Source organism: Eublepharis macularius, chromosome 9, assembly GCF_028583425.1.
Source record: "Eublepharis macularius isolate TG4126 chromosome 9, MPM_Emac_v1.0, whole genome shotgun sequence".
NCBI classification, from domain to species: domain Eukaryota; kingdom Metazoa; phylum Chordata; class Lepidosauria; order Squamata; family Eublepharidae; genus Eublepharis; species Eublepharis macularius.
In genome coordinates this window covers 23,470,784-23,484,341 of record NC_072798.1, presented here as the reverse complement: position 1 = coordinate 23,484,341, position 13,558 = coordinate 23,470,784, and the positions used below count along the sequence as shown (strand labels likewise).

Sequence of the window (13,558 nt, the reverse complement as noted above, 5' to 3'; positions counted from 1 at the left end):
TGTTAAGAATCTTGCAGTTTTGTAAAGTAGTATTTCCAAAGTATGCTTCTAAGTGTCTGCATTTTTCTAGTTTAAAGCAGTCACTTCAACAGAAGGTTATCTAGTGGAGAGGTTCATGTAGAAAATTGAGTGTTTCAAGGTCTTGACAATAAAATCTGACAGTATTTCACTTGTAGCAGATATTCTGTACCTCCGCCTCAGAATGCTTTGTATTTTACCTGTTCAGATATACAGGTTGATCCATCCGAGTACTATCTGTGGAACATGATCTTGGTAAACGTATCCTGCTGGAAGGCTTGGCCTCCTTAAGTAGTTTGTTCAGTCTTTTCCCTTATTATTTCACTTTTCATTCCATTAGGTGCCAAAGCCTGTACCTCAGCCAGCTACAGAATTCTGCTCTACTTCTAGTCTTCCAAAGGATCCAGTACTAAGAAGGGAAAAACTAAAGGATCTTATGACTCAAATACAAGGGACCTACAACTTCATGCAAGTAAGTTTCCTTTGCTTAACACTGGAAGTGTTTATGAGTTTGGATCTGAACCCTAACTGACCCAAGTGTGAGGCCGAAACTTAGGCCAGTTCCAGCACTTGAAAGGACTATTACGGCTTGCTGAAATTTGCAGTGCACTATCGTTTAGTTTTTCCTTTACTTCTCACATCTGAATAAGTTGTTTATTTTTGTGAGTCTGGAACTTTTTTTGTCTTCAAGGAGTCTCTCTTGGATTTTGATAAACCCTCACAAAGTGCCATTTGTTCATCACAAGCACCTCCAATTGATTCTGCAGCCAATTCTAGTGGTAGGTAATAAGTGGTAACAGGTTCATTCTAGTGTGTGTTTTTGAGTGTGTGTGTTACTCTACAAATCTCTTGTCTGCTGTTCTTGAGGGTAAAATGGCTTAGAGGCACTATACAGAGATTAATTTTAATTGACCAAAAAATTAAGACTACTCTAGCAGTCTTTCACAGGGTAGCTTAGCAATGTTGAATGTAATATAACTTTGATTTTCATAAAGCTTCTAGTTAGTACTATTAGGTTTAAGTAGTATAATTTGAAAAAAACGAATTCTTGATTAATCTGGCTTTGTACTAGAGTAGAACTTAACGACTATGCATAAAAGCTTTTGGAAGTGCCTTTCTCTTTGAATTGTTAGCATTCATTTTAATATTTTGGAACTTAGTTCTGATTTTGGTAGCTAGCTGCATCGAAAGCAAGGACCAATACTGCAATCCTAAGAATGCTTTACTAGGAGTAAGTAACATTAAATAAACTCCAGTAGGATTCTGGTTAGGCCTTCTTAGGATCGGACTGTTCTAAATGCGATGCCTTCTTGTCTGCATGCTTTAATTCATTATTTAAAGACAAACCTTCAATGTTACAGCTTATCAAACAACTCTTAAATTACTTGCAAAATATGATACAGCTCTCTCTGTCTCTCCCCCCTATATTGTAGCTTGTAAAGATCAAAAGCCTTCAAGTCAGAATAACTTCCCTGAGCAATCAGTGCAGGTAAGAGTAAAGCAATTTTGTTTGTCAAGGGCAGTTAACATTTCTTAAGATAGCAAGTAGCAGTATACCTTTAAACTGCTACGAGGCAAGATAGTGATCAGGATCTGAAGAACCACACAGTTATATCCATTTATTTATTGGGTCTTGATTTGCATGTAGCCTGAGTGAGGCTATGAAGCTGACAAAGAGTCTCAAAAGCAGTTTGCTTATAACCAGGGCATGGTCAGTTGAGATTAAGGAAGTAAAATCTTACCAAGGGGCACAAACATTGAGGCTTGTCTAAAGTAAACACAGGCTTTTAGACTTCTGGTCAACATTAACTGTGTAAGAAGACACGAGAGAGAAACTTCAGTTCCCAAGCTGTCTACCAATGCTGAGTCTTAAACCTATATTCTTTACTTTTAGGATGTGATTATGCTTTTTGTCCAGCATGGAAACTCCTCTAGTAAGGAATGCCTTTGGACTGATGCCACATTAACATACAGCTGAAAGCTCAATGTTTTTGTTGTGATTTTTCTGAATTTTTTTAATCAGGAAAAAGTTGTTAAAGTCAGAGTTTATTGCTATGAACAAGTAGGAAAGGGACTCTAAATGTTCATAGTAGCTGCAAATATTTTTAATGCCTTGATACAAGGAACTCTGTATTCTGTGTTTAAGTTGGCGATAAATTTAATCGTCAGGTCCAAACTGAAGCTAGTCCTTCAATCCTTGTAATAGGCCGTCTGAAGGTCAAATGGCAGTAAAGGAAACATAACAATTACATTGTCCCTATAATGTTAAAAAGCAGCTGTATTTACTTGAGTTTCTTTAAGAGGGGTGGACATTTCTACCAATTCATCCTTCAAGAGCTGCCCCCACCCATTTTGCCTCTAAGCTGTTCCTGAGTATCTGTTGACACCTCCAGAAAAAAATTGTGGGGACTCAGTTAGAGGGGGGAATTAACGTAACTTGCCACCATCTCTTCAAGAAAGTGTAGTAATTGCATGATTTTGATTGGATATAGGACAAAACGTAGTTTGGCCCAGAGTTTAAGTCCAGGACTTCTGAAGTGACCTTAACTCAAGTTCCTTCAACTTTATGCTACAGGAACACCCTCTTTAACATCTACCACTCCTGCCTATAGATAAGTTGTGCTGAGAGTACCTGGTCACAAAAAGTGACATTAAGCTGAGAAGCAAACGTTCATATTGTAACCTTTTCAGGACTTAATGCTAGCAGACTTCTCATATCAGCTTTTCAAATTGTCAGGCTGCTGCTTCTCCTGTGACTGTGCATGAATCAAGCACTTCCTTAGCTTCTGACCATACAGTGTCTGGGTCTGGATCGGAAACTGAACTCAGAACACCAGAGGGACCACAGGTAAAGCAAAGCTGTGCCGAGCCTTCCCTTGAGGCTGAATAGATGAAGCTGCCTTCAGATATCAGAGCACTGATTCGTCTTAGCTCAGTGTTGTCTGCTGTGACTGGCAGAGTCTCATAAAAGAGGCCTTTCCCAACAGCTGCTCTTTGATCTCCTTGAACTGGAGATGTGCTCTGCCTGGCCTACAGCTGAGTCCCTTTACCTGCATTACCACTGCAGAAAAAGCATGTTGGTTAGGTCAAGAACATCCTTGTGGTTGGCAGCTTAACTTCTTATTTTTTAACTGCAACATGGTGATACTGATAGCCTTGTGTTTTAAAGGCTTGGGATTTTTCTGCCAACCTGGATGTATTTACATACCCCATGTTTGTAGAAATATCTCCCTTCTCTCTTCATGGCCCTGGTCTGTGGTTTTAAGGAGCTGCAGCTAGGACCATGTTGAGAATTAGATATAATGGTTATGAAGGAATTACAGCCTTCTGCGTGACCATCTTGTTATGGTAAGTTACTTTTTCCATCTCTTTGATGGGGTGGATCATACTCCTATCCTACCGCTCCACTGAACAAAGTTTGAAATCTTCTTCCAACTTAAGTGTTTCTTCATTGTCTTCTGTGCATTCCCACATGAGACTGTGCTTGTGCGGACCTGCTGACACAGCAAGTTTTTAAAGCTAAAATCAGCTAGGGGGACACTCACCTACGCAGTGCGCATGTGCAGTGTTTTCTGCCCAACACGCCACTGGGAGGCAGTGCCCCCTCCATCTTCAGTTCGTTCTTCACCACCAGCTAGGAAGGTTTACGCTTTTTCATCCGCTTCATTCTGAAAGTGAAAGGAGAAAAAGATAAAGTGCGTAAAATGGCTGATAAAGCTTTATTTAAATATTATTCTACTTGCGCTACTAAAATGACCAGAACAGATGGCCATTCTGTCTGTCTGGAGTGCTTAGGGGAAGTGCCTAACATTCAGACTTGCAAACATTGCTGCAAATTCATCCCGAAGGCTTGGGCCAAGAGGGCCACTAGGCTGAAGGCACTCCTCTGGGAGAAAGCGATGAGAGCCTCTGATATTCCGAAGAACTAGTCTAGAGAAGGCTCCTTGGAGGATCACATATCGTATGTGATCAGATTTTAAATGTGTTTATATAAAACGAATTTATCAGCTCAATGGCTCTTTTAAGCATATCTTTTATAATTGGGTTGATCTTAGAGTGTTCTTCCTCTAGTGTTGAGCGTCATGGAATGTAACTGTTGAAACAATTTCAAGAGTTAAATTTTCAACTGGGTATTTTTAACACCTGAGCTGCCAGCTGACAGCCCTCGCTGTACAGTTTGGAAAATTGATATCCATGCTTTCCATTAAATTATGATGTGAGGAAATTGATAGTTTTGGAATAAGAACAAAATGTGTAGTTTTGGATATAGTTGGCAGAGCTGCTATTATAGCTTTTCATGTATCGTGCAGATAATAATTTTTCTGTGGCTGCACTTGCAGATTTGTTTGGGCTGGCTTCATTCATTTAGTTTTTCTTTCAGTGAGATTTTCCAACATACCCCAAAGAAGTGAAAGTAATGGTGGAATATATAGCAATTGCAGTCTCTGCTTACTCGCATTAATAGGTTATAAAGCTGGCGATTTTGGCCTGTTGTCTTTAAGTCATGATATGATTTATGAGTAGATTTTCTCTTAAGTTACTATAGTTCACTTATTCATTAACAAGTTTTTCATCCTGAGATACAGAAACAGTTGATGCAGCGCAACATTAAATCTTGAGATTAAGCTTTACCATGACACCGAAACTGAGCTCCATATGGAAATCTGCTCATGTTAGCTTTTGCACATAAAGATTTAAAGAATAATTTGGATCCAACAAAAACAGGCTAGACATAATCAGCAGCAAATGGTGGAAATAACGAATGCATAGCAAGGTTCAAACTGTACGGAGCAGCTGTTCTGTTCTTTTCTATGTCCAGCTGCAGAAACTGCTGGCATTTGCCAGTAGAGGGTTTAACAACTTAAATTGCTTCCCACCAGAACTCATTGTTTTGTTTCTTCAAGGCACCTATTCCTCTTTCAAGTGAATCACAGATACCACTGACACAGTCGCCAGTACCTCAAGTGGAAGTTTTACAGTCTCCTCCAGCAAGCGGCAGTTCTGTTACCGTCAAAGCTGCTCCCTTTCAGGCTGTGCAGACAGTGAGTAAATCATCTCTCCAAGTAAGCAAATAAAAATTAGGTCGGAGGGCAAAATCTGTCAATTGATGGTTGCTCTCCATGGGCATGTGGTCTATATGACAGGCATCTCTCTCTAGATAGTGTTTTGAAAAAAATGTTGCTGTTGTAAATATACATACTAGAAGTTCTCCGGAGACTAAATCTGTGAATAACCCTTCATGTTTCTGTAAGTGTACAGTAGCTCTACTTTTCTCTGGATCATGTCACTGACGTAGATCTTTATTCTGCAGCTATGACTAAATGCTCAATGAATGGGGAGTTCCACCTTTTTTTTTAAGCCATGCCTGACGTTGATTATGTGTTGCTGGGAGAGTGATGCTATGTACTTAGGCAGTGGGCTTACTGGGAAGGCACAGTTTGTTCTATAGTGTAAGTGGACCCAAGTCAAGGAGAAATCATATTTTTGCTCTGTAAGAAAATTCACTGGCATGACACACTGCAGCCAAAACCTTGTGATCCACAGTAGCTGTGCCTACTTTCTTCACGGTACATTTCTCTACGCTATTACAGGTGTTCAAAGTGAATGCACCTTTACCTCCTCGTAGAGAGCAGGATACGAAAGAGAACTCTCCACATCCTGAAGGATATGTCCAGAACTTCTCTACAGCAAGTACACAGACTCCACTCCAATGTAAATTACAGTCTACTCAAAATACTGAACAAACCACTTTTTCTCAAGAATCCTTGCCAAATGGTAAGGGGATTGTGCATGAATGTTTGCAGATTGGGGGAGTTGGTGATATATAGATCATCTCCATACGGCTTCTCCCTCCTGGGTTCAGTGCTGTTGGGAAGCAGGTTCTCCCCCCCCCCCCCTACACACACACACAACATCATGGTGCATGTGTGCACCTCCTTGAGTTTCCCTGGCTTTTCTCCAATGTTTCTTAAAACTGCTATGTTTTGATGTTTGGGGAAATAGTGCAGTAATGCATGAATGGCTGCTGTGTGGGAGGAAATTTTTTCGTGAGCTTTGTGCTGTCCTTCCAGGCATTTTATTTGTAACTTTTGTTTGATTGGCCAGGTTGGATGGAATCCTCACATTAGTTGGGGGGGAAAACTCCACTTCCACTATTAGGCTAGGCCCACTACCCTGCCTTCTCTTCGCCCTTTCAGCTCTTCCTTTCTCAGCCTACATCTAACATGGCTGAAACCATGAATTTCACTTCTCCAGCCTAGAACCTACCAAGCTTTGCCTGTTGAATCCTGGGAAACTATGTTATCGGAGGGCTGATCTAGATGTGACATTATCCTCGTGGCTGCCCCAAGGACTCTGCTGCCATTCTGAAACAATTTAAAAATGCCGCAAGAGACTGATTGGGCCTGCAGTGTGGCAGGCTGAGGCGCTCTTGTGCTCCCCTGTGCTGTATCAAAGTGCTGAAACCGTCACACCTGCTCCCTTGTGGCTGTTTGAGGATTTGAAAAGGTTTGTGTGTTTGGGAGAACACGAGTGCTACACTGCAGGCCTGATCAAGATCAGCCCTGAGGATGTTGTTATATCTAGTTTGGCCCTCAGCTTCTTCATCACTTCACTATTTGAGGAAAAACTTTCCTTTCTGGAGATTATTTACCTTTGGAAAATTTATACGCTGCCATCTCTAGGGACCTATTTGAGGCACCTCACAAGTAAAAGCAACTTATTTTTCATCAAATTTAGAACAAGCCATTAAAAGCAGCATAAAACCTAAAAGAAGCAGGGATAGACCGTAATGCTGGTCATTTGCATCCCACGTCTGCAGATGGGGAAGGGGGATCATTCCCATCAGATGGCTTCTAGCTGTAGGGGGTTTCAATCTAACCGCAACTGTTTGTCAAAGTATTCTGTGTTACCTCGCATGAACCATCGTACACAAAACAAGCTGCGGTAGTCTCTGTATTTTTCTCTTGGGAGTGCAAAGGAAGACGGGGAGCTGAGAGAAACCACTCCAGCTATTGAAGGGCTTTCCTGTAGGCCTGAAGATTGACGCTAGTTCATTTGTGCTCGTTTAAGCATTGGCTCACTTACTCTTGAATAAACTGTTTTGGCCATCATGTAGACATGGCCTTACTATATCTTAAGTGCAGTTGGAATTGCCTTTACATACAAGCAGCTTGTGTGTGCAGTCAAGGGAAATACCGATGGCTTCCCTGTGTCTTGTAGAATACTGTTTTGGTTATTGAGGGGCGGGGACCTAATCTGTTAATGCAGCAACATATGAAGCAACCCTCTGACTGTCACAGCAGCATTAATGTACAAGTGAGATAATATTTCAGAGAGATGATCTGAATCCTGATGGTCAAAACTGAGGAAGTAACATGGAGAAAATAACTCTCTGCTTCTTTCTGTGGACGGCGAAGTAGACGCCTGTGGTTCTGATACATGTTTGGCATAGCCAAAGTCTGTATTCAGGATAACTGTGTTAAGTGTAACCACTGTTTACATATCTTTCCTCTGCCACTTTCCCTTAAAGAGTACAAGTGTGTGTGGTGGGGGGAGGTAGAGATTCTCTTACGGTGTTTGGGAGAAAATTCTTGGCGTGCAACTCCTTGCAAAACCTTAATAAGAACCTTAAGATGAATTTGATATGATGTGGTAAATCAGGGGAGATATATTTTAAAATGTACTTCTCACATTAAGCAGCTATTTACCATGCTGAAGGAACAGTTCCTGTAAGCAACGGTAGCCTCACCTTTTATGCAGCGCAGACAACAGCTTTCCCCAGACCACCTCAACCATTTGTTACAACGCGTGGGTCAGTCAGAGGCACCCTCCGAGGTACAAGATCAATTTCCAACACTTACCGCTCTCCTAGTGGCTATAAAGGTATGTCCAGCTGCTTTGGGAATTCCTACCTCCTTATAACATCTGTGCTTTAGAAGCTGCAAAACTTAGCAGCAGGAACTTCAGGTGAAGCATGTAGAGTGGCAGCCTCATTGCTTGCATGCTGAAGGATACTTACTAGGTCAGAACGAAATGGATCTTGGGGGAAAAAATCAAAAGTTGCACAGACTTTCCATGCCAGATTCAAATTGGCAACTCTTGGGAACACTTTCAAGTCATGGGTGGAACTTAGTGACGAAACATATAGGAAGGGCATACTGAATGGGGAGGATGTATCAGCACTCCACTGGTTCGAATCACACTGCTGCCATGAGCTCAGAAAGGTGGCCTTGGGTAAGCCTCTCAGCCCCAGCTGCATTGTGGGGATAATAACACTAACTTGTTCACTGCTCTGGGTGGGGCACTAATCTGTCTAGAAGAGCAGTATATAAGCGTTGTTGTTGCTGCTGTTATTGTTAATGAAGAGCAATCTTAAAAGATGCCTGGAGTTAAGGGAGAGTCTTGTTACTGTGTGGGTCTGAAACACTGTCATTTCAGTCATGACATTACTTGTACTAGCTAAATCTCCTCTAGCTATCAAATTTTTGTTACATCCTGGTCATAAATTCACATATCCTAATTACCATGTTTATAGCCTGCCTTTCTCACTGAGACTTAGAACAGATTATGCAACGCAAGCTGGTAACCGTCCACATGAGGAGACGCTTAATAAGCACAGTGTAGGTCAATATGAGAAGATGTAGTGAGTGATGGACTAGGACTAAGATTGCCGAAATCAGAACAGCATAGCGTATTAGGCATGATAAAGAGTGTGGCTATAATGAAGAAAAATTATATAACATCAGTATAGTATCAGCCAGAAGGAAATTCCTGCAGTTTGCCAGCAGACCCCTAAGTGACCAGGGCAAATGATGCCAATATTAAGTCCATGGCTTAAGTTCTTGAAGTTGAAAAGAGTCCAGTAGCACCTTTAAGACTAACCAACTTTACTGTAGCATAAGCTTTCGAGAACAACACTTCTCTTCGTCAGATGCATCTATTTTGCTACTACAGACTAACACGGCTAACTCCTCTGGTTCTTAAAGCTAAAATCTTAATTTGGCGAAATAAAATGACTCTCCTGCTTCATTGTCTGTTCCAGGAGGTTTTGAAGCCTACAGGGGGTCTCCTTCCATGTCTAATGGCAGCTATGGCCAGTTGCAGCTGCCTGGCAGAGATTATCCTGCCGTGCAATATCCTCAGCGGGTAAGGACTTTGCGGGTCATTTCTTGCACATTTACAGTATTTAATATTTGTGTCTTTGGTCCCCGATCAGAAGCCAGAAGCCGGCGTTGATTTGCAAATAATTAGAGATGAGCATTGTTATGCAGTTTGGCTTATTGCTTTTGAAAATGGTGTGCTGTAATAGGTCATTTAGGGACAGATCTTAATGAAAGAGTCTTCGAATTCCGTGTTGAGTGTTTCTTCTCCTGTTGCACCCTAGTTAGGCAAATATCACAGAGATGGTTCTCCCAAATATATTGAGTTGACACCTGGGTGGTTGGGAGCCTTGCCTGTCACCAGGCTTTCAATCTGATGTTAGCAAAACTCGAGTCCTTTGGAGGGTGACTTGGCTTGCGCTGTATTCGGAAGTATACTTTCCAGGTTGGTTTCACAAAAGTTGGCTGTGGTTCTGAGCGCTCATGTTCAAGAGTGTCCACTGGAGTGGGGCTCAACTAAATGAGTGCCCAGAGCTCAGGCAAAGTGTAGATATCTTGCCAGGCAGCAATAGTGTAATAACATAGGAGGCACCTGCCCTCCCATATAGGCATGCTAATAAAACGTTTGTGTGGCTTCTCAGTTCTTTCCTCTCTATTCTGTGAGTGGGGGTAGGATTGGGAGGCTGCATACGTGGGCCTCTGCATCCAGTCAGTGCAATACATTTATTTTGAGCATAGGAAAGGGGGGGATATCAGCCCATGTCATTCTTCCACTTTTGAAAGCTGTTGATTGATGAAATTTCATAACCTAAAGCACATGAGCATCTTGGTGCAAGCAACTTTTTCAGTTGGTTGTACTTGCTGAACAGGAATAAACGTTTGTCTTTCTAGGACGTGAATTACCAACAGAATTATAAGCGAGGCGGCATTCATAGTGGGCGAGCAAACTCGAGAGGTAAGGCTGTTTTGGTAATGCTTTCAAATACAATGCAGTACTGTATTCTGCGTATTGAGATGACAAGGTCTTTGGGCTATATGGCTACATTTGCTCACGCACATTTGTTCACACATGCTACATGTGTCCCTGAGATAAACACACTATTATAGACTATATATTTTTTCAGTTTCTGCTACAGCAGGTGGTCCTAATTCTCAAATGGGGGAGGGCATCCGGGGATGGGAAACTCCCTCTCCTCATTGATAAATGTAGGATTAGCAGCTGATTAAAACTTCCACAGGGGGTGGGGGTATCTCCCTCTTGGTTTTCATCCTTCCTCAACAGAGGTGGCAAGGCTCCCTGAATCTTTCCTGATTTGTGGAAGCTTTTTTTGGAGGAAAATTAAAAGCTAGCTGAGAAACAAATGCAACAAGTGGTTCATAGAAGGATTAAAGGCAGAGCCTATTAAGAAGCTGTGGGAGCCCTGTTGAGGGATGAGGGGTGGGGTGGGAGTCCACAAAGCTGCAGTTGTGCCTTTCTTGGTACGGTTACCCAGAGTTGTTCAGAGGATGCTCACTGCCACCAGCATGCACTCCCCAGTGCAGTAAGAGACTGCCTTTTGGACTCAGCAAGGAGGAGTTGCTTGACTGCTCCCACAAGAAAAAGTCAGGAGCTGCTGTTTGATGCCGGAGCACCCTAGGACTTTATGGCTATTCTGCCAGCGTGCTGAGAGGAAGCCCCGCTAGGCAAGAAGCCTGAATGTGGCTGTTGTGCTAGTGGTTTGCATAAGAGGGAGTTTCCAGCTGAGAGAGAGGCTGAGCGCCCTGCAAGATTGTCAGGGCTGGAGTTGGGTCCATTCTACCACAGGGCATTGCTGTGTCTCTTCCCCACGCCTGTGCCTCCCTTGAAAAGGAAGCACAGGGCTTGTCTAGGCTACAGGGACTTGAGTAAGGCTAATGGAAAATGTAAAGAGAAAAATGTCATTGCCATTCTTCAAATCTAGATTCTTAAGACTATTGTAAGACTCCCTCCGTGGGGGAGGTGCTGCACAACTAATCTTGTGTGGCTTCTATTGCTGGACAGCTTGTCAGTCAGTGTTTGAATAACTCCTTCTGCCTTATGAGGCATTACAAAATAAGTGTTTCTTCTCAAGCTTCCTTTGGTAAGGTATCGCAGCATATTGTGTAGTGGAGGAGGTGGAGTCTAGTCCCTTGGACTGGATTGCTGCTATAGAACATCACCGTCTTATCTGGAAAAGGCAACTTTAGATGTGCATATGAAGGTTCTTTATCAGGGCAACCAGTCCCACCATGGCTATGACTGGCATCTCTGGTTAAGATGCACCTCCTAGCTATATTAAATTGACTTTGGGAATGATGCTCTTCCTGTCCTATTCAGAACAGTTTCACTATCTATTTCAGTTGCCTCTTAAAGCTCTTACATTGGTTGGGATAAATTTCCAAAGCTGAGAAGATGACTCTGGAAAAGTTTGAACTTTGAACTTCTAAATGCCTTATCTCTGCAAGGGGAAGGAAAGGGGCAGTCACCAATAACTTGATGACTTTGATAGGACTTAACGAGAAGGTCCCTTTTCCTGTGTTCTGTTTCACCTTCCCCATAGCCTACTGGACTATGAACAGGAGAGGTAGAAAGTTATTTCTGGAGACTGGTGAATAGTTTCCATAAAACGCACATGGACTCCAGCCATTTCAGTTAATGTGACCAATCTTGTTTTTTTAAGTTTCTGTATCTAATGAGCATAACACCCACCACATACATTGAATAGTCAAGGTATACATCATTTGAGGCAGTGATTCTCTTTAAAATATTAAGGTAATATCAGTTAAGTCATGTTATATAGTAGTACTTTGCACACTTCATAAAAACTTCAAAGCTCCTATGTTTTAGATTACAGGCAAGGAAACAGACAGGAAGAGAATGGTTCAGCAGTTAGAGCTCAAGGTAGAACTCGTGGTAGAGAATACTTCAGAAGAAGGGAATTGAGGAAAGCTGAGAAAAATGGCAAAGAATCACAGTCCGAAAGCAATCTTGTAGACGCCAGGATGCATCAGTTCAGTTAGTGCTAATAGTGCAGTCTAAATATTGGTAAAATGGTTTTCTACACTAAATAAAACAGACATATTTTTAAGATGTGTGTTGTCTTAGTGGTAAGAATATTGCATATATTTAATTTCCTGTACTTTTCGATGACTACAGTGGAAGTGACATGGTGTTTCTAATCTGATATTAATTTGCCAGGGAAAGTTTTGGACTAACATGCATTTCTGAGAGTTGGGTGTTTGTTGATGGTACCTGAAGAGGTTGAACAAGCCGTGTGGTGCCTATCAATCCATAATCAAGGAATGTTGAGTGTTGTATTAATCTAAACAACACAAAAACAACCATTGCAAATGCATCTGAACTTCTGTTATTCTTTCAGTTTAAAGAAACACCTAGAATATGTCAGAACTAAGAGCAGGATTGTAACTAGAAAGGAAGAGCAAAACATCTGGCTGGTGACAACTTATGACCAGAAGTACTTCTTAAAAATATTTGGAATCTCAAAAGTTTGGAAAAGCAAAATTCCTAAAAATATATTATGGTTTCCCCACACAAATGTATTGATCTAAATTAACTCTTGCTCATGATCTTTAACAGCAGGGTGGAGCGATTCTTCTCAGGTGAGCAGCCCAGAACGTGACAATGAGACCTTTAACAGTGGGGACTCTGGGCAGGGTGACTCCCGCAGCATCACTCCTGTCGATATGCCAGTGACGAGCCAAGCAGCCACCATACTACCTGTTCACGTCTACCCCCTTCCGCAGCAGATGAAAGTGGCTTTTTCTGCTGCTAGAACTTCTAACTTGGCTCCTGGAACTCTAGATCAGCCCATAGTGTTTGACCTGCTGTTGAACAACCTTGGTGAAACCTTCGATATCCAACTTGGTAGATTCAATTGTCCAGTGAATGGTACCTATGTCTTCATCTTCCACATGCTGAAATTGGCTGTGAATGTTCCCCTGTATGTGAACCTCATGAAAAACGAAGAGGTTCTCGTATCTGCGTATGCCAATGATGGGGCCCCAGATCATGAGACTGCTAGTAACCATGCAGTCCTTCAGCTTTTTCAAGGAGACCAGATTTGGCTACGCCTTCATAGAGGAGCTATTTATGGAAGTAGTTGGAAATACTCTACCTTCTCAGGATACCTCCTATATCAAGACTGAGTATGGTTTACAATAAAGCTGCTTCAAATAGCTTGGTGGAGGAAGATGAAAGGTGGGAGACTACTTTTTGCACTTCATACTGGTTACTTAGAACACAACTCTAAAACGGGGATATAGTATTCTGTCTTGCAATGTGAGATGGAGTTGGGTCAGCACTAATGTGGCACTTTATCAGTTGTGATGTAGCCTTGATAGTAAAGCTGTGAATGTATGTTTGCACTTATCCTTGAACTGTAATATCAGCTTACTATACTACTCATAATTGGCCTCAAGTG

At 41.9% G+C, this 13,558-nt stretch overlaps 1 protein-coding gene across 1 annotated transcript in view; it reads left to right on the top strand.

The window, feature by feature from the left end:
* CAPRIN2 (caprin family member 2) overlaps nt 1-13,283 on the top strand; it is a 38,315-nt gene extending 25,032 nt beyond the window's left edge. Inside the window, exons 10-19 of the mRNA XM_054988599.1 lie at nt 359-490; nt 710-797; nt 1,452-1,507; nt 2,756-2,866; nt 4,923-5,060; nt 5,610-5,793; nt 7,717-7,902; nt 9,062-9,165; nt 10,011-10,074; nt 12,715-13,283. Of these exons, the coding sequence (XP_054844574.1) occupies nt 359-490; nt 710-797; nt 1,452-1,507; nt 2,756-2,866; nt 4,923-5,060; nt 5,610-5,793; nt 7,717-7,902; nt 9,062-9,165; nt 10,011-10,074; nt 12,715-13,283 (1,632 nt within the window). The remainder of the gene's footprint in view (nt 1-358; nt 491-709; nt 798-1,451; nt 1,508-2,755; nt 2,867-4,922; nt 5,061-5,609; nt 5,794-7,716; nt 7,903-9,061; nt 9,166-10,010; nt 10,075-12,714) is intronic.
* The last annotated feature ends 275 nt before the right edge of the window (nt 13,284-13,558 follow it).